General features: G+C 36.6%; 1 protein-coding gene across 1 annotated transcript in view; it reads left to right on the top strand.

The window, feature by feature from the left end:
• The window catches only part of LOC124787782 (MOB kinase activator-like 4), a 31,022-nt gene extending 10,193 nt beyond the window's left edge, over positions 1-20,829 (top strand). The window contains exons 4-5 of the mRNA XM_047254683.1: positions 9,506-9,617; positions 18,201-20,829. Coding sequence (XP_047110639.1) covers positions 9,506-9,617; positions 18,201-18,320 — 232 coding nt within the window. The 3' untranslated portion in view covers positions 18,321-20,829. The remainder of the gene's footprint in view (positions 1-9,505; positions 9,618-18,200) is intronic.
• Positions 20,830-21,042: the final 213 nt, after the last annotated feature.

The raw sequence follows: 21,042 nt of genomic DNA, 5'->3' as shown, positions 1-21,042 counted from the left end.
AACAAAATGGATATCTGTGGCTGGGAGCTATCAAGTGAATTAAAATAGATTCACATAATTATGGAAGGCTAAAATATGTTATTATTTTCAGATTTTTTTAATTTCCACCTTTCTGACAGTCTAGCATTAATCGCCTTGCAGAACAATTAAGTTATTTTTGTCTAAATTTGACTTTTATTAACCTTTTCCACAGAGGCAGTCAATGTATTTGAAACGAAATGTTTAATTCCACAGTACTGGCTAGTTTCAACTGTTGCTGCATTTCAAGTGCGCATTTTCATCTTCGAGCACACATGGCATTATGCCACAAAAAAGAACCAAACATGATATAATGCAATACTGGTGCTCCAAGAAAATTTACATCCCGAAAACCACACAGAAAAGCTTAATATCTGGTCAAGGTCTACTTCGTTGGGAATCTGAACATACAAATGTGCACTTCAAGTATGAACTTTAAATGTGCACATTTTATTATGGTTCACGAAATTCTGATGCTCTTGCAGTATCCTCTGGTGTCTTGTTTCTTTTATGACATAATGTATGATTTTTAAATGTTCTACATATACGTACATACGGGCTTCCTAATTCATGGTAGCTGCACAAGCACGGTGTCACCTGTTATCTGCACTCTCCGGCAACTGCTGAAACGAACCTATTTCTAACAAGCCATGGGAAAATATTGTGAATTGTGGTTTGAAAAGCGTTACTTTCAAAGTAAATATCCTTTTATGTAAGGTGAACTATGTGCGAGAAAGTACCATGAATTTCTTAAATCAAAAAGCACTTGACTATCATTTAAAAATCAACTCTTCGATGACGAGCCATTTAGAAGAATTTCGAACCCTGAAGATCAGACATTTATGTCATTATTAAAAATTTTACTGGCACGTTTGTGTGATATATCTTAAAGTTTAACATGCAAAAAGATCAACATTATATGAGAAAGCTTAGCTTCTCTTGCAACTTATTAACCGTAGAGACCAATGTTATATGTGAAAGCTTTGCTTTTCTTGTAACAACACTATGTATATTAATTTAAACTATTAACTTTCCCTGTTTGTGTGTTCGTGCTACTTAACAGTGATACTGCTGTTAGCTGACTACATCACATGTCATATGCTCTGAATATCCACTGTCATCGGCTGGCGAGATCACGTGACATCAGCTATGACTAGCTTACAAAAGCGCATCGTAATCTCGATTTCAATGATTCAGAAAGTAACATGCGGTGTTTGGTGGAATTCCAATGTATACTTTCGTAACATGAAGCGTACATGTTGCTGCACATCAAAAATATTTCCAAAATGTGTCTTTTTTTCCCCTAAGTTTCGTTTTTTAAAGTGCCGGGAAATTCTACGCCAGTGTATAAAACTATAATCATTAAAAGGATTTTGCAGTTCCAAGGGAAAATATACTGTCACTTAATACGGAAAAAGTGTGTTTTCACCTGGGAGAAAGTGTATTTTTAACCTGGGAATTTGTTTTTTCCTTGTCCGCGTGTACAACCTGGTTGATTTTATGTAGCAAAGTAATGAGTGGACAGTGATCAAGTCTCGGGGCTGCTTTGCATCACCTACAAAATTTAGTTATTGTGGCATGACATGAATTGAAACCAACTCATTTATATAAAAAATGGCAACTTTTATTCTTAACCCTTGCATTCTCGATAAATTTCCATGGACACCTCGATCCCTGTGATCAAAATACTACAATGAGAGAGACAGTTCCACCAGGTCAATGTTGTTCGGTACCTTCTTCATTTAATTTTTTTGTGCCAATGTGCCCTGACGTCCCACAATGCTGGCAGTGGAGGGTGAAGCTTTGGCAATGCCATTCACTCATCTTGGTGAAACGTCAGAAAAATCACCAAACAAGTGTCGGCTGAAGAAAACAAGGTAGAAGCAAACAGGCAGTTTATCAACAAGTGGCCGTGAAAGAAAGCCATAACAATTCAGTAGTAACATGATCATCATCACAGAGGCATGCAGTAATAGTGGCCGTCTAGGGGCTGCTTAACTCCATGCAATATCTCTTTAGAGACAGACATAAGATGGCTGAAGTTAAGAGATAGTAGTAGTAGTAGTAGTAGTAGTAGTAGTAGTATAGAAATGAGAACCCCTTTTGTCTGGAAAGAGAAATTGGACAAAATTACATTAAGAGAACAACTCAAATAGGCGTTCTTCATTCTTCCAAGAGGGAAGTGTGAATGTGAGGGGCGGGGGGGGGGGGGGAGAAAATGGTCATATTCCTTTGACTGTATGAGAAACAGAAAATTAGAATAAATAAGTAAATAAACTGTGAAATGAAATATTCCCTAGACTGGTCTGAAGCCAAGATCAACCCATTAATACTTGAATTCGAATATTTATAATTTTACTTTATATGTGTACAGAGAGATTTAATTCACTTCACATCTATTATTTGTTTTAAGGTTAACTTAAATAGTACGATTGTATAGTACATAACTAATAGAGTGCATTTCTTCATAATAAGTTGTGATGTAGAACATGTCATTTTTACAACAGTTATGCACAATTAATATAAAGTGGTGTCACTCTTGATTTGCTCACCTCACACCAGGAAACCATTGAGTTGTTTAAAGAACGGAGCTACTAAGTATAAAACAGAAGCAGATTCAGATGTTGCTATTTCGACTGCTCACTAACAATGTTCAGGAGGATTAAATAATCATAGTTACAACCACTCTGTTACTCACGATTAAACATACTATATTTATTGGATTGTGTGTTGTATGATGATATAATTTTTCAGGTACATTCACTGGAATATTTGGGTACTGTCTGCAAAAGTGTTGCAAAAAGAGTTAGTAGTAAAGAAGTAATAAAACATCATTCCTGATGAAGTTTTAGTACACAAACACCAAAAATTATTTTTCGTAGATGGCAAGAAAAAATTTCAGATAAGTTTACACACAGTTATAAAGTTTTTAGGAAATCACCAAGTCCTCTCATTTTCAAATACTGAATTAATATAGTCTGGATAATTTGCATATCATGAGTTGCGATGCCTCAAGACATATACACAGTTTCTAATTGTAAAACTTGACTCACTGTGTTCAACATTTAATGTAAGATTAGACCTCTTAAAGAGTAGATTATGACAGCACTTTAAATTCTTAAGTTCAGTCAGCAGTTAAAATGGAATTTTTGTCATGATAGCCACTAGATAGCAACTTGCAAATGCGACCAGGTGGCCGTGTTAGCCATTTGCTAATATACATACCTTTTGGCACATTACAGATATTGTTGTTATGTTTACCTTAAATTATTGAGAATCATCCACATATCACTAATAAATTAATAACATGAACCTGTACCAACGTGTTGTGACATTTGTTAACTGCCAAAATAACATTGTCTTACGAAATGAAACTTTGCTTTGCCCCTCCTCCCATTAATAATGTCGTTTCCACAGAGATACATTCAGTTATTTATGTGTTTCATATATTTGATAGGAAATTATGGAGTAATAATGCATTTAAAGTTTGGATTTTTCTGTTGTTGTGGACAAGATGGACCACTTGGAAGTTTATGCTACTCTCAAATGAAATATGTCTGTTGAGATAAGAGAGAAATTTATCGGTTATGTATTGCTCATTGATGTATAAAAATGAAATCCGTATAGATCACAGCTGTTTTGGTTTATAGCTATATAAGGTTTTATTCCTAGTCTCACTAGGAAGAAACTGCTCGTCTGCCACTAAAACACAATGCAGTTTCTTTTAAAATAAAGTTTGTCTTTGTGTTTCTTAATGTTCCAAATTCGTACCGGTTATTTTAAGAGATTTTTATCGGTGTTACTATTCATTCAAAGGAAAACAGACAACTGATACCCTTTTTATGCTTCGTGTGTGAAAGGTTAGTTGAGGTGAGGTGTAAAGATTGAGATGCACAGTTTATGGCTACATACTGCCCACTTACTGATATATGTACAGGGTGACACTTTAAGTGTTGAGATCAAAAAGGAGATATGTCACTCAATTGATGTTCTGAGATATATTGAAAAAAGTGTATAATTCTGAATACTGTTATTCCCAAACCTTATAGTTAGTCCCACAGACTTGTGAGGAAGAATGCAAGGTTATACCAACAATCTGTAATCATAGGATGAAGGCAACTAATACAAAAAGGTAATAGAAAATGGCTGACATATCCCCATTTTGATTTAAACAACAGTCACTGTATTGAAATATTGTATAGCGAAACAAAATACCACATCTACAAGCAAAATATTAATAATTTCAACATGGTCATACACATGTAACATAGAGTTAATTCCACATGTTTTACTTATTAAACAACCCTTTTTATATTGACAGAGATATACAGGGTTATTACAAATGATTGAAGCAATTTCACAGCTCTACAATAACTTTATTATTTGAGATATTTTCACAATGCTTTGCACACACATACAAAAACTCAAAAAGTTTTTTTAGGCATTCACAAATGTTCGATATGTGCCTCTTTAGTGATTTGGCAGGCATCAAGCCAATAATCAAGTTCCTCCCACACTCGGCGCAGCACGTCCCCATCAATGAGTTCGAAAGCATCGTTGATGCGAGCTCACAGTTCTGGCACGTTTCTTGGTAGAGGAGGTTTAAACACTGAATCTTTCACATAACCCCACAGAAAGAAATCGCATGGGGTTAAGTCGGGAGAGCATGGAGGCCATGACATGAATTGCTGATCATGATCTCCACCATGACCGATCCATCGGTTTTCCAATCTCATCTTTAAGAAATGCCGAACATCATGATGGAAGTGCGGTGGAGCACCATCCTGTTGAAAGATGAAGTCGGCGCTGTCGGTCTCCAGTTGTGGCATGAGCCAATTTTCCAGCATGTCCAGATACACGTGTCCTGTAACGTTTTTTTTCGCAGAAGAAAAAGGGGCCGTAAACTTTAAACCGTGAGATTGCACAAAACACGTTAACTTTTGGTGAATTGCGAATTTTCTGCACGGATGCATGAGATTCTCTACCGCCCAGATTCGCACATTGTGTCTGTTCACTTCACCATTAAGAAAAAATGTTGCTTCATCACTGAAAACAAGCTTCACACTGAACGCATCCTCTTCCATGAGCTGTTGCAACCGCACCGAAAATTCAAAGCGTTTGACTTTGTCATCGGGTGTCAGGGCTTGTAGCAATTGTAAACGGTAAGGCTTCTGCTTTAGCCTTTTCCGTAAGATTTTCCAAACCGTCGGCTGTGGTACGTTTAGCTCCCTGCTTGCTTTATTCGTCGACTTCCACGGGCTACGCGTGAAACTTGCCCGCACGCGTTCAACCATTTCTTCACTCACTGCAGGCCAACCCGTTGATTTCCCCTTACAGAGGCATCCAGAAGCTTTAAACTGCGCATACCATCGCCGAATGGAGTTAGCAGTTGGTGGATCTTTGTTGAACTTCGTCCTGAAGTGTCGTTGCACTGTTATGACTGACTGATGTGAGTGCATTTCAAGCACGACATACGCTTTCTCGGCTCCTGTCGCCATTTTGTCTCACTGCGCTCTCGAGCGCTCTGGCGGCAGAAACCTGAAGTGCAGCTTCAGCTGAACAAAACTTTATGAGTTTTTCTACGTATCTGTAGTGTGTCGTGACCATATGTCAATGAATGGAGCTACAGTGAATTTATGAAATCGCTTCAATCATTTGTAATAGCCCTGTATGTTCATAAATATGTCACTATTGGTCTCTGTCCCAAACTTCACTTCCACATTCATTGGCGTCCTCTCCACTAGTCAGCTCATTAATGTCGCATTGCCTTAGAAACCTATCAAAATACTCATGAAGCTGCAAAGGGATAACATCAATCATGCGTGCAATAGCCTTCAGTTTCTCAGGTTTCATTAGAATGATGTCCACGTATGTTCTTGACACATTATGGAAATGAGGGACTGTCCCAGCCTTAACCAGATGAAAATCATATTTCACCACTCCACTGCTATTGGGTGAAACAGAGACGCATTTTGGCTGGTCAGTGTACCCAAATAGTTTTTAACGTGTAACAGCCCATTTTTCTACTTTCACAGTTATAGTCTTATTAAAAAATGAATCTAGCTGTTTCTGATTGTCAAGAAATGCATTTCATGTGCATAGTTCAATATGCATGTGTTTCCTTGATTTCTGTAGTACTGTGAACCATTGGTGGGGAGTATACACTATGTCCTGTTTCCTTTTCCTTAGTTCCAGACTTGTAAAGTCCCTATCAGAAGCATTGTACGAATGCCCACAGGTTGGGAACATGTGGAAAACGTTGGAAAATCTACCACTAGGAACTAAACTGTACCAAAATTGAACCATTGTGCGATTCCTATTCTGTTTTGTACTGGAATCTGAAAATGCGTACGTTTTCACACTAGAGGCCACATGCTTAGTTGTGAAATTTATAAGGAGAGAAACCACTGCATTAGGACCCTTCTTAGCAGTTGCTTCATCAAACATATAAATGAAAGCTTTATCAGAAAATCTATGAATACCAAATATAACTACCCATGGCTGCCACAAATAGAATATAATGTGTGGAACAGGCACGTTCTGCGTGAAATCGAATGTGATCATTTCTGATTTTCCCGCCTCTTCTCCTTGTACAAGTTTTTCACAACGTGCAGTGTTATCATAGAACTGACATGCCCAAAGCTTATGGAGTTTAAACTCATTTTGCGATGCAACCTTGATAGCAGGGGTGTTCTCTCCTTCAATTGTACATGTAAGCTTTTCAAAGTCACCAATAGACATCCACTCAAGGACGACCAAAGCCATGGTTGTAACGATTCTTGAAATAACCTCCTTGACTCGGTGTTTTGTTATGCCATGGAGTGCAATAAAAGCTTTCTTGCGTACTATAGTTTCCTTGAAACCAACTTTAATCTGCAGATACTAGTGAATTAGTATCATAAAACAAAAATCTACATAATCATAATACTGTAACCGTATTAAATATATGCCTTTTTACAAAATGTGGATCAAAGTTGTACATAATTTGGGAACAAAATGGTTAATAAAATAATATTACAGTTGTCATGTCAGTTACCGTATAATAATAGTTTGCTATCCTTCCACAAATGGTAATGAAATTTGAGCATGGTCTCCTTGCTTTTGGAATGAAGGGAAGAATGTGAGCACTCAAGTACCCGCCCTGTCCAACTTCGTTGGGCATATTGTTGAATTCTGTCAACAAAAGTTCCTCTGTAAATAGATATTAACGTATTATTAATCTATATACTTGGCGAGTAACATGTTTTTTACTGATTTCCTGTATTGCAACTAAAACATAAATTGAAACTTTGCATCCATGAAAGTAATTTATATTCACATTTTAGTACAATGTTTCTACACAATTTGCCTCTGCTACAGAATATTAAATTATGTGCAGAGAATTCAAACGATGAACATTGTATGACTATTTACCTGCAATCTGCACCTGTTTCCCTCCTAGGAACAATTTTTCCTTTCCAGTTGGTATGCTCCAGACTCTTGACTTTCTTTTGTTTAATCACATTCCTCTTCCACAGTTCGGGGTGTCTTTTCTTCCTTCTAAATTCTTGTAAATCCTCTTCGGACTCATCTGACGGTTCCATCACCGAAGCAATTTTGAAACCTCACAGCTGATTACTGCAAACCGCTACAGAGCTGCCATCACACCTCACGTTCTTTTGTACAGCATAGAGACTTGTCTCCTTGACAAGTCCTTTTTCTGCACGAAACGTAATTTCAACCCTGGTTTTGACAGGGGGAAAAACACTGAACAAGTCCCATTTTAGAACCAACAGATGCGGAATCGTGTGAAAATACAAACTATAGTAATAACTCATCTATCCCAAAAATGATGACAAGTCCCGTTTCTGATCTCAGTGCCTCAATTATTGAACGATGTGAAAAAAACATAAATTATTTACAAACTAAGGCTTACACACTCTTTATTCATCATGTAAATGTCACTACAGATATTCAGATTTAGGTTATGAAATGTTCAGTATGGGTGCCATCATTGGTGATGATGTTGTGCACTTGAATAGCAAAATTCTGCATGATCCGCTGAAGTGTCGGAGCATGAATTCTATTGATAACTTCATGAATGGCTGTTTTCAGCTCAGCAATCATTTTGGGGTTATTGCTGTACACTTGATCTTCAATATAGCCTCACAAAAAGGAGTTGCGTGTGTTCAGATCTGGAGACTCTGGTGGCCAATGGAGTCCCATGCCAGTGGCCTCTGGATACCAGAATGTGGTCTCCAAAGTGCTTCCCCAGAACATCACTCTCCTGCATTGATGGGGTCGAGCATTGTCTTGCATGAACCACATCTTGTCAAAATAAGGGTCACTTTGGATAACGGGAATGAAACCATCTTCCAAAAACTTCATGTACAGTTGGTAATCACCATGCCATCGAGGAATATTGCACCGATTATTCTGTGGCTGGACACTGCACACCACACAGTCACCTGTTGAGGGTGAAGAGACATATCAATCATGAATTGCGGATTCTCAGTCCCCAAATGTGCCAATTTTGCTTATTGATGAACCCATCCAAATGAAGGTGTGCTTCGTTGCTAAACCAAACCAATTCAAACCAAAGTCCTGTTCGTCAATTCTGTCGACAATATGGTTGGTGAAACACAGCTGCTGTTCCATGGCCATGGGACTTAATGGCTGATGAATTTGAATTTTGAATGGCAATAGATGCAGGTCTTCAACAATTTGTCACAGTGTCTCCCAGTTGATTGCCACCTGGTGTGCAGCTCATCTGATGTATTTCCTGGGTCTGTTTCGAAATGCAGCATGCGTCTTCTCAATGTTTTCAGGTCGTTTCACTCTTTTTGCGTGGCCGACATTGCCAACACTTTCATCGTGAACACTACTCGTTCTCTCAAACTTGTGAATCAAATTCTTGATTATTAGCAAAGCACATTTGGACTGTTGTCTTCTTGAACTCATTTGAAAACTTCCTTTGAGCCAGAGTTGGGCTGTTATTGTTCGCATAGTAGGCCTTCACGAGCCCAGGCACGCTGTACAGTGACATTTTCACATGCAATGTCCTACAACAAGAAGGCGTGCACACATGCGCATACTAATTCCCGTCATGCCTCACGGCCAACCTTGCAGTTTGAATGTCCTAATGCAAACTGCTCAGAAGTTATGACTATTTTATTTCTTATGGTTAAATAATTGTCATCCTGTATGTACGATATCAGTGTATTCAAAAGAAAACAGCTTTATTTTGTGTTTAAAAATAGGTATTTTCTATTTGCATATTAGCAGAGTTGTATGGATGTGCAGTTTTCTTTTATTTATTTATTTATTTATTTTTACTTTTTTTAATTTTTATTTATTCTTTTTTTTTAGATGAAATATGCTGTATTTGTGTAACACACACGTCAGCCCTGATTAGTGACAGTATATATATTCAGCATGATTTCTTGCTCATGATCAAAATTTTTAGATAAATTTTAATCCTGTTTGTGACTTTGTTCATTTTCTTCAGGGTAAGCATCAAGGAATCATCAGTTGCAAAACTTGGCTCCGTATGTCGAAGAGTATACAGGATTTTCTCACATGCATACTTTCATCACAAAACTATATTTGATGACTTTGAGGTAAGTCATAAGCTACTTAACTTAATTACTTGTATATCACATTCTGTGTTTGTTTTGTTCAGTTCTGATTGTCAGGTACAATTTATTTATCTCATAATAATAGTATGTTCCTCGTGCAATGTCAGATTCTGTTCTGATCTTTTTTCCACTAGCATTTAACTTCACAAGATTTTACCTATGTGTACGATCTATAAGGTACTGCAAAAGATTTATAAAGTTTCAAAACTACCCTGTGACAGTTAAGGATGTACTCGGTGCACGTTCATGAGAAACGCTGCTCTTGGCCCATAAAGAGAAATGCTGATTCAGGAATCAGAGGAACGGAAAAGGAATTGCCTGTCTTTTAGAGTAATCTCCTTGTATTTTATGTCCATTTCAGAATAATTGAGAAATGTGTGCTATGAAAACAAGATTCATTAAGTGCAGTTTTATTCTGCATAAAAAAGAATTATTGATATATTATTTCGAATGTGTAGCCATTCTGCACCAAGTACGTGTTTGCCTGACTAGAAGATGGGCTTTTTCCCCTAGTTTTAGCCAAAAAATACAGTGTCTTCTTACATTTGTAGATTGTAGCTCAGATGGCATACAGATTTAATTTGACAATTTCAGAAGGGTGTGTGTGGGAACTGATGCAGCAGGTCTGCCAAACACTGGGATGAATATTTGAAGGCGAGCAGCAAGCAGACAGCAAACTTCGTAGTGCCACCAAGTATGGGAATGCATTCTGCATACATTGCTTTTTATGAACATCTGCCACACTTAAACTGCTATTTGCATGGATCCAAATGTAGTTGTAATTGAGCCAGCATTAGAGATTGACAAACACTCAACAAGATTATGTATTCCCACAGGAGACAAATTAATCTGGCATAAATATGTTCATGCAGAACATTTGAAACGCACAACTACAAATGTAACAAGGTGTTCAGGGATGACACCAAGGCTGCTAATGCTCAACAGCAACATACGATGGACCAAGTGCACTTTTAACTCTTGTGTTCAGATTTGTGCAAATTCAGCAGCAGAAAGCTGAGAGGAAAACATACGATGTTATTCAGTTTGCTTTGATTGTTAAAGAACAGTATATTACAGTGATCAATAACAGATGCAAATCACAGCCATGACTCTTTTGAGAAATATGGTTCTAGGAGTGTGTGGTTCACAATTGGGTAATATAGACAGTCTGACATTAATTTTAAGTTAATGGTGATTGATTGAAGTAGTGGCTAAAACAGTTGTGCAGCAGGGAGAAAAATTGTTGTTACAGAAGCAAAGATCTATACACAGCATCAGACGGAGAAGAATTTAAAGAGCCACAGTTCTACCCACCTACCTTTCATGGTACCAAAGCAAGATATTTTATGAGTTGGAACAGCATATTTTACCTGCTAAAGAAATGTAATGAGTTTTGATTACTTGAGAAATTATCCAAATGAAGATACTGGAGATGAAAGACTTTTTCAGTTGTGTGTGACATAAGTATCAAAGCAGGTATGTGCTGGTACATGGCAATGATGATGAAGCGGGCAGGGTTTATGTTACGGTGAAGAACACTATCTGTGGTGTGATGGAAAACAACTTCATTGTCACATACAGGGTGGTTCTTGTTAACATTTAAAAACACCCAAAGTGATGCAGGAGACAAGTAATTTAATATAAGACACACAGGGCGACAAATGTCACAGAATATCCCAAAAGGGGATGACAGCTGTTGAACATGTGATTGTCACCAAATAATGTACCTTGCTGCATGTGCAGCGATTGCCCTATTGATCCTATCGTCACTGGAATGGGTCAGTGCTATGCGTCACTTCACTGATCTAGTGTTTTTTGAACACCTTCTTTAAATGTAAAATTCACAAATTTATTGTCCTCATTGTAACCAAGCAAAAGCTGATACTATTGTGTGTTCTTTCCTTTTCACTCTTCTTTTTTTGATTATTGGCCTTATATAGTAAAGAACATGTAGGTCATTTACTGGTAGTGGTGCAATTTGGAAAACTTATACTTACTGACTTATGATGCTATACGGTCGAATTTTGTTTTACTGTACTTAGCAATTAACCACCGGAGACCATGAGACTGATACAAACAATAAGAAATCTTACATCACTGTAAAAACCTAACTGTCTAATGCAATGCAAAAAAAAAAAGACCACTCCCTGTGAGATGCAAAATTAAAGTCCTGAAGCACATGTGCTAAAGTGATGCACTTAGGCCCGATGCTACACCAATGTGGAACTTGACTTGGGTTGTAATGATGAGGTGCGACAAGCTCCACTGCTGCAAGTGTGGTGAGGTACCTCATCTGATAACATCACATATCCAATATTTGCCATACGCTTGTGGGGTATTTCCCGACATTTGCAGTCCCATGTGTCTTATATTAAATTACTTGGCTCAGCGTCATCTATATTGCTTTGGGGGTTTTTAAATGTTAATAAGGCTCACCACATATAACATTGACCAAACTTTGTTTTATTTTGATACACTATTAAATTGGATTCTTTCAAGGGACACACAGCCCAAATAATAATTCCTGGTGGCATGACCTAACAGCTTCCAAAAACAGATGTTGTTATGAACAGTCCCTTCAGGGCTTACCTGCAGCTTAACAGTTAGTGGCTTCAAGGACACTCTTAATGTAATTTCCAGTGCGTACAATCACATACATGACTGCAACAATGTCATACTTTAACTAAAGTAAATATGTTAAAGAGAAGAGGATTATATTGATTCAGATTTTTAAAAAACTGACGTATGTAGTGAAATATGATTATCATCTAGGTCTCCCCCAACCCCTCTCTCGAAATAACCAGGACATATTTTCAGAACTATGGAAATGAAATGCTGACTTGCAGTGCCAGTAAACTTGTGTTTTTCATCACTTCAAAAGTCATTTTCACATTAACCAATAATTTTTTTTTGTTTCAAGCCCAATAATCATCTGCATATTTGCTCAGTAACTTCATACCAACACTTCGTAACTTCACAAACACTACCAAGCTTGCCCTTGCACTGGCCCCTGTGTAAAAATGTAACAATACATTTTGTCAGGTACATCACTAAATTTTTTGTAAGAAATGAATTTCCTGCGTGAGCTGTTTTTCATATCCATTTTATTTTTATTTTATGGACTGTGCTGTTTTGGTTATGTAGCCATTCTCAAGCAAAATGTTTAACCTGTTAACTACATACGTTCTAGTCGTGCAATTTCAAGGGCAGTCTGTAGTTGTTTTAACTGTAGCCTCACATTTGACTCAGCATGAACAGTAGCACACAGCCAAGCCATTTACTATTGTAATGGAACACTGAACTGTGTGAACAAAATGAAAATAAAAGGGGAGTGAAAAACTTATTTCTTTCGAAAAGTTCATCAGGTCTGTAGACTCTGTTGCAATGAAATTACATTGTTAGAGTTTATACTTTTACAAATTTATAATGAGAAATTTTCACAAAAACTTGACTGTCAGTAATTTTTTACAATAAAGAATGAAATATTTGACATTATTTGCATTCTCATACATTTTTTTTTATACAAAATTTCCCAAAATGTTATTGATTTACATTTGCTTTTGAGTTGTGAAAGTTTCCGTTAAATTACATGGTTATTATGATAAGTGTTTCAACTTTGAAGTTAGGTTTTTCGATACAGTTAGTTACTCTGTACATTATGTTATACATAACTTATCATTCTTGAGTTTTATGTATTGTGTTTGTAGAACATTTTCATACAAACAAAACCTTTTAACTGTGATGTAACTAAATTACTATTCTTTTGAGTGTGGCAATTTTAATAGCATAGAGATGGATAAATATGCTATATCATTAATCCAGGTTTGTAATTTTGTTAATGAAAATGATATGTTTAGGTGTAATACTTGGACAACTTTTAGTCGATCCAAATGATGTCAAATATTGATTAAAACTGTAAAAGGAATAAATACAATCATAGTTTCATAATTCTTGATAGTCCGGTGAGAGGCATATTGAAAGATGTGTATCGCATACTCCAATATAAAATCTGAGGCTGTTACATTAAAAACCCGTACCCTCAATCTGGGGGAGGGTTAAAGAAAGCCTCAGTATCCATTCTGGAGCAGTGAAACTATACTGCTTGAAGTTTAATCTCAAATGGCTCTTCAGTTAAATGAATCCTTGCATATCCAGCGCCATGGATGGCTCAAAAAATGACATAATATAGGAGTAGTGACAAGAAGGAAGATATGGCAAAGGCTTACAAATGAAGCTAATGATGTCAGTGAGGTAAATGATAAATTGAAAAATAGTGATACCACAGACCACTGGCTTAGATCGTGAAGATAAAGTACGTCTACACTTTTTTCCATTTATTTTTTCTTGTATTACCAAAATGAGCAGATGTTAAGATAACTTTATACCAGTAGAACACTTAATAATTTTGAGTAGTCAGAATTTATTACGAATATTAGTTTCTCAAAATGCAGTAAATGAAGCAGCCAAAAAGGAATACAAACGTCTCAAAAATGAGATCGACAGGAAGTGCGAAATGGCTAAGCAGGGATGGCTAGAGGACAAATGTAAGGATGTAGAGGCTTATCTCACTAGGGGTAAGATAGATACTGTCTACAGGAAAATTAGAGAGACCTTTGGAGAAAGGAGAACCACTTGCATGAATATCAAGAGCTGTGATGGAAACCCAGTTCTAAGCAAAGAAGGTAAAGCGGAAAGATGGAAAGAGTATATAGAGGGTCTATACAAGGGCGATGTACGTGAGGACAATATTATGGAAATGGAAGAGGATGTAGATGAAGATGAAATGCGAGTGATGATTTTGCGTGAAGAGTTTGACAGAGCACTGAAAGACCTAAGTCGAAACAAGGCCCCTGGAGTAGACAACATTCCATTAGAACTACTGACAGCCTTGGGAGAGCCAGTCCTGACAAAACTCTACCATCTGGTGAGCAAGATGTATGAGACAGGCGAAATACCCTCAGACTTCAAGAAGAATATAATAATCCCAATCCCAAAGAAAGCAGGTGTTGACAGATGTGAAAATTACCGAACTATCAGTTTAATAAGTCACGGCTGAAAAATACTAACGCGAATTCTTTACAGACGAATGGAAAAACTTGGAGAAGCCGACCTTGGGGAAGATCAGTTTGGATTCCGTAGAAATGTTGGAACACGAGAGGCAATACTGACCTTACGACTTATATTAGAAGAAAGATTAAGGAAAGGAAAAGCTACGTTTCTAGCATTTGTAGACTTAGAGAAAGCTTTTGACAATGTTGATTGGAATACTTTCTTTCAAATTCTGAAGGTGGCAGGGGTAAAATACAGGGAGCGAAAGGCTATTTACAATTAGCACAGAAACCAGATGGCAGTTACATGAGTCGAGGGACATGAAAGGGAAGCAGTGGCTGGGAAGGGAGTGAGACAGGGTTGTAGCCTATCCCCGATGTTATTCAATCTGTCTATTGAGCAAGCAATAAAGGAAACAAAAGAAAAGTTCGGAGTAGGTATTAAAATACATGGAGAAGAAATAAAAACTTTGAGGTTTGCCGATGATATTGTAATTCTGTCAGAGACAGCAAAGGACTTGGAAGAGCAGTTGAATGGAATGGACAGTGTCTTGAAAGGAGGATATAAGATGAACATCAACAAAAGCAAAATGAGGATAATGGAATGTAGTCGAATTAAGTCTGGTAATGGTGAGGGAATTAGGTTAGGAAATGAGACACTTAAAGTAGTAAAGGAGTTTCGCTATTTGGGGAGCAAAATAACTGATGATGGTCGAAGTAGAGAGGATATAAAATGTAGACTGGCAATGGCAAGGAAAGCGTTTCTGAAGAAAAATTTGTTAACATCGAGTATAGATTTAAATGTCAGGAAGTCGTTTCTGAAAGTATTTGTATGGAGTGTAACCATGTATGGAAGTGAAACGTGGATGATAAATAGCTTAGACAAGAAGAGAATAGAAGCTTTCGAAATGTGGTGCTACAGAAGAATGCTGAAGATTAGATGAGTAGACCACATAACTAATGAGGAGGTATTGAATAGGATTGGGGAGAAGAGGAGCTTGTGGCACAGCTTGACTAGAAGAAGGGATCGGTTGGTAGGACATGTTCTGAGGCATCAAGGGATCACAAATTTAGCATTGGAGGGCAGCGTGGAGGGTAAAAATCGTAGAGGGAGACCAAGAGATGAATACACTAAGCAGATTCAGAAGGATGTAGGATGCAGTAGGTATTGGGAGATGAAGAAGCTTGCACAGGATAGAGTAGCATGGAGAGCTGCATCAAACCAGTCTCAGGACTGAAGACCACAACAACAACAACAACAACAACAACAACAACATTAATTTCTCAAGAACATTCTTCGAAGTAGGTGGTCATATTACATTTAGTGTCATCTTGTAGTCAAGTAATAATAGTTAGGTAATTACTATTGGGCCATTTTATGCTTGGGCCATTCACAATTTTGTGGGAAAAAAAGAAGAGAGAATGAAATATTCACACCACTTTTCAGCCAAGGGTTTGGACCTGCGTAGATCAATTATTTTTTTGTGTAACAGCAGACAAACTTTGTGCAAGCTCAGCATAGATGGTATTCAGCTGTCTGAAATGACTATTGTGTATTGTTTTCGAAATTTATTGTGCAAGACCATCATTTGAATTTTCCATAGACAGACTAATGACTGACTTCTTTATGTGGTCCAATACATTTGATTGACATGTATTTAGCTGTAGTCCAGTATTGCTCAAATCAAAGGGAAATGGCAGTAATTGATCATGTTAGCAAATATCCAAAACGTGTCATTATTCTCATTCAAATACAAAGAAACCCTGAACAACAACATAAATAATTTTTAAAGAGAGCCGTGACCAAGAATATTGCAAGAAATCTTTTACACAAACTTCAACAGGCAGAGAGAGCCTTTGAAGAAAGATTTTGCAATAAACACAGTGAATATATGACTCATTCTGTATAAGAAGAAAATGCCATTCTCCATAGAAAACCTCAAATGCACCTAAATGAAGTTAAGGTGGCACAAGGTTTAGTTAAAGCTGACTTAATCAGGCATGAGAAACACAGAACATAGGGTTTCTTACTCTTATGTTGAAATAAGCATGCGGAATATGACCTTTTTTGTAGGGGATGGGGCAGTTTACTAAACTTTTCTTACTGTGGATGTTCAAATTCTGGCTTATTACTAGATTGGACTGATGTACATAATGTATTCTGCCAAAACTATGATTAATGTAAACCATATTGAGAAATTCTGTTGCGAAAATCATCCACACTTCATTCTGAATATTTGCCCTTTCTGCTGGATGTACTATGTGCTAGTCAGGCACTCTTGAATTGTTTGCCAAATTGTCTATGTTTCAACCTGTGATGAAATATTCCCAGTTTGCTTCCTTCCAGCACAATTTCTTCAAGCTCAGTTACGTAATGAGAACATCACCCGTCCCAAATATCTTGTAGTTTTCCACCTTTTTTGCCACAAGACGAGCTGCTCCCTGGAATTATAGTTGATGATAAAGTGTCAGCAAACCAGGTCCACATTTTATCCAACAAATTTTGACTTTCATCTGAAGCTTTTATTCCCATGGTTCTGTTGGCTGCTGGTGAAGGGTGATCTCACACTGCATTTTAGTCACTTGGGGAGGAGGGGGGGATTAATATTAATATTACCATGTGACTAAATTTCTTATGTAAGTTTGGTAATGGTTCTTGTGTTGGACAGGCAACTACTTGACATGGCACAGTGGGTGTGACGTACACTGTTATCTTTTAACTCCCGAAGATTTTAATAATTTATTCTCAACCCCTCTTCTGGCTGTCCTATGCTTTTAAATTCCCCCTTTGCTTGTGGTTAAAAATAAGATTTTTTTCTGTTTCATTTACAACATATCCAGTACGGAGAGGCTGATGACCATAGTAGTTTCGTTCCTCCAAATCCCATAATATATCCAGTCATCCTTATTACTGGTATCTGATGCTAAGTATTCTGTTTGTACCTTTCAAATGGCATCTCTCACCTTCCCCACTTCTTTAGTTTCTTGATTGTGAATGCCTGTTTTGATAATGACTCTGTTTGTAATTAGTGAGAATATGATTTGACTTCTTTAGTCAGCTGCAAAACAACCTTTCTCAATGACGTCAGCTGTGTGTCATTAGTAACAACTACCACGTGATCATTGTTACCTAAAAGTGATTGGAAAAATTGGTATCATCGTGCACTGGTCAGTCATGTCAGGATGTGTTGTCGTAAAACACATTTAATTTACTTTCGAATGTCGTACGTGGTTGATTCTAGTGCCAGAACAGATAACGTACTTCAGGAACTTGTTATAAAAGTTTCTTACATTTTATCACATTTTCCAGTGCACACCAAATTGTTTGGAAAGTGAATAACAATTACAGTTATATTTATTTAGTGATCAGATTTGGTTATTGGTTGCTTAGAGGTACAGAATTATTTTTGCTGTAAAATTAACTTTATTGATTATCCACATATACTTTAATCAACATGTTATGTGTAGTGTAATGTAAATTGAAGATAAAATTTCTGTCTTTTTTTTCTGTTTTCAGAATGAAACGTACCTGTGTAGGCGATTTACAGCATTTGTTACAAAATATAATCTCATGTCAAAAGATAATCTCATTGTTCCAATCCTTGAAGATGAAGGCAGTGGAGAGACGGATGCTTAGGAATGCAAATAATGGAGATGGTGTGAATTATAGAAATGGAATGAAGGTTCATGGCACGAGGCCTAGGTGACCGAGCAGTGTGTTGTATTGTACCACACTGATGAAGTATGATCAGAACACATTTCTTGTGTCTCATTCCTTAGGAAAATTGAAAGATATGGTGACCATTCTTCTTGCATTTAAAGAGAAAGCATTCTTGTCAATCCGTTGGAATATAACCCAGATGACTTTCGTAGGTTTCACTACTACCCCATGAAGAATGTGTTACAGAATCTTCTGGCAACTGCCATGAACTGGTAACATTATGCAATACTCAGCTATTTATAATATAGCTTCAGGTAGGAGCTGGTGACTATACTTTGTATACATACGGCAGGACCAAGTATATCCGGCCATTATGCCTTTTTGGTGCTGTGCACCACTCATTAATTATTCTCCCTGTCCTGTCTAGCACTTAGAACAGGATTGAACTAATGCAGGTACTTTCACCATGTGCTGTCATAATTTCATAGGGAAGAATGTCATAACATTGTAGTCACATTCATTCAATTTTATATTTACTCTTTGTTTGCTGCTGATACGACACTTCATTGAACATACGTTGATCAGAATTTAGGATAAATTTATTTATTTAATACATGTTGGTATAATATATATGAGATCATACATGTCAGTCACATAAAAACTAAAAGTTTTGCAAAGTTCTGTGATTTGCTTTTACTTTCAGTTTATCATCAAAGATTTTATTAGTCATTGCGTGAAAATACTTGTGTACAGAGGGTGAGTCAGTAATAATCTGCATCCATTTCTTTAATTAGTAAAAACAACTGAAAGAAAAGCATAGCCCAGGAGTTTTTCATTTTTCTTCCTGCTTTCCAGCATAACAAATGTAACAAGCCAGATGCTGGTATTTACTGCCAAATATACCATTGATTCTCCCTTCATCCATACATGTTGATAACCTCCAGCAGTAGGTATTTTTTAAATGGAGCTAATAGGGGATGACTAAAGGGATTCACTATGAACTATGTATTTGGATTTATGAATGCCACAGAACAGACATACATAAACAAATTACCATAGCTCTTGAGATTGTGTAGATTATATTTTTCTACACACTCTCATTCTTTCATTTACTCACTCATTCATTCTGAATTGGTCAGAATAGTGGTCCCAAAAATAATAGATAGGTTAAAGATTGCACTCTGTTGCAGTATACACCTCATATGTCTGTTATTTATAATTTGAAACATACGATAAGTAAATTGGATTCTGTTGGTTAGTTTGTTAATGACCACTGTTGAGGTTGGTTTGTTCTCTATGCATGTGAAAACATTTTGATGCGATGAAGGCCTTGTTAGAGCGACTTCAGTTACTGATGTACCTTTGGAAAATAATGAAGGAGAAAGAAAGGGGGAAAGTGTGTTATTTATTTCTATTAACAGTCAGCTCAAATTATTAGTGATGATACGTTTATTCACAAAGGAAACTGAGTGATGCTCTTGAAATTTTAAAGCAGTGAGAGAAATGCCATATATTAAAATGCGCATGTGGAAAGTAGTGCTGTGAACCTAAAGGACTGTAACAGAAATGTGGAGAATTAATGACTCGCCATCATATTATGGTTTTTGCAGCATATGTGACCATGTGTCAGTTTATTAAAGGTTATTTCATAGTGCAAACACATTTCTTTAAAAGTATACTTTGTTAGTTAAATCCAGTACAGCACAATATTAAAGCTACAGTTGAAATATACATTTGATATTGAATATAAATACCAGTTTCTTTAAAAATTTCTGTTTTAATAACATTTACACTTGTACACTTTATCAGTATTGGTGTATTGTAGCTTTGGAGTTCTTCATATTTGTGACATTGGCATCTCGGAGCATTAGTCGAGCACACACATCTGTGATAAGCTAGAGTTGTCAGATTTGTAAGTCAGTTATTTATATTCATTTTAATAGTTTTTGTTTCTAGGTGCTCTGTATGAGCTAGTTACAAAGGTGAAAAACAACCAATAAGAATAAGAAATATTTGCAAAACTTTTTTTATGTGACTTATCTAGTTTCTTAAATTTTACACTCTTTTTGATCTCTCTACAGTTCTCAGTACTGATTCCAACATATGTTTTCAGCAGGCACATCTAATTTTATAAATCCCATGTTATCACAAAAATCTTCATGCATATAATTTTATTGTACATGTGTATGTTTATATAAGTAACTGTTAACATATTTTTTCAATTCAAATGTACATGTGTAGACAAAATTGTTGGTACAACTGACTTCCCTGTAAAGAATAACTAATGAATACATATTGAATTCAGTTGGTAAAACAATGTGATACTGATTTCATTATCATGAACATTCTAAGACCTATGCTTGTTCACTGCCTGAGATGTGTAGGTGGTGACTTAATAGGGACCTGTACAGACTTTTCTTTCTTAACACTGTTTTTAATTTTTTTATTTTATGTAATAAATTCTTTCACTGTGTTGATAGTGATGTTTAGTCCTCCTCCATATTCAATTTAGTAACTTCCTTTCCAGGTACTTAGCTTTTCTGTAATTCGAATGACATTGGGAAGACCTCCACAAGACTTGATGGATGAAAGACGCAAATGGCTTATTTGGCTCATACTTGATTCAGTTAGATTTCACCCATTGAATGACAGCTTCACTATTGTTAAGCATTTGTTATTATTTTAACAGCACAAATAT

Source organism: Schistocerca piceifrons, chromosome 3 (assembly GCF_021461385.2).
Source record: "Schistocerca piceifrons isolate TAMUIC-IGC-003096 chromosome 3, iqSchPice1.1, whole genome shotgun sequence".
NCBI classification, from domain to species: domain Eukaryota; kingdom Metazoa; phylum Arthropoda; class Insecta; order Orthoptera; family Acrididae; genus Schistocerca; species Schistocerca piceifrons.
The sequence above is the reverse complement of the archived record's forward strand: the minus strand, read 5'-3'. Positions and strand labels throughout refer to the sequence as shown.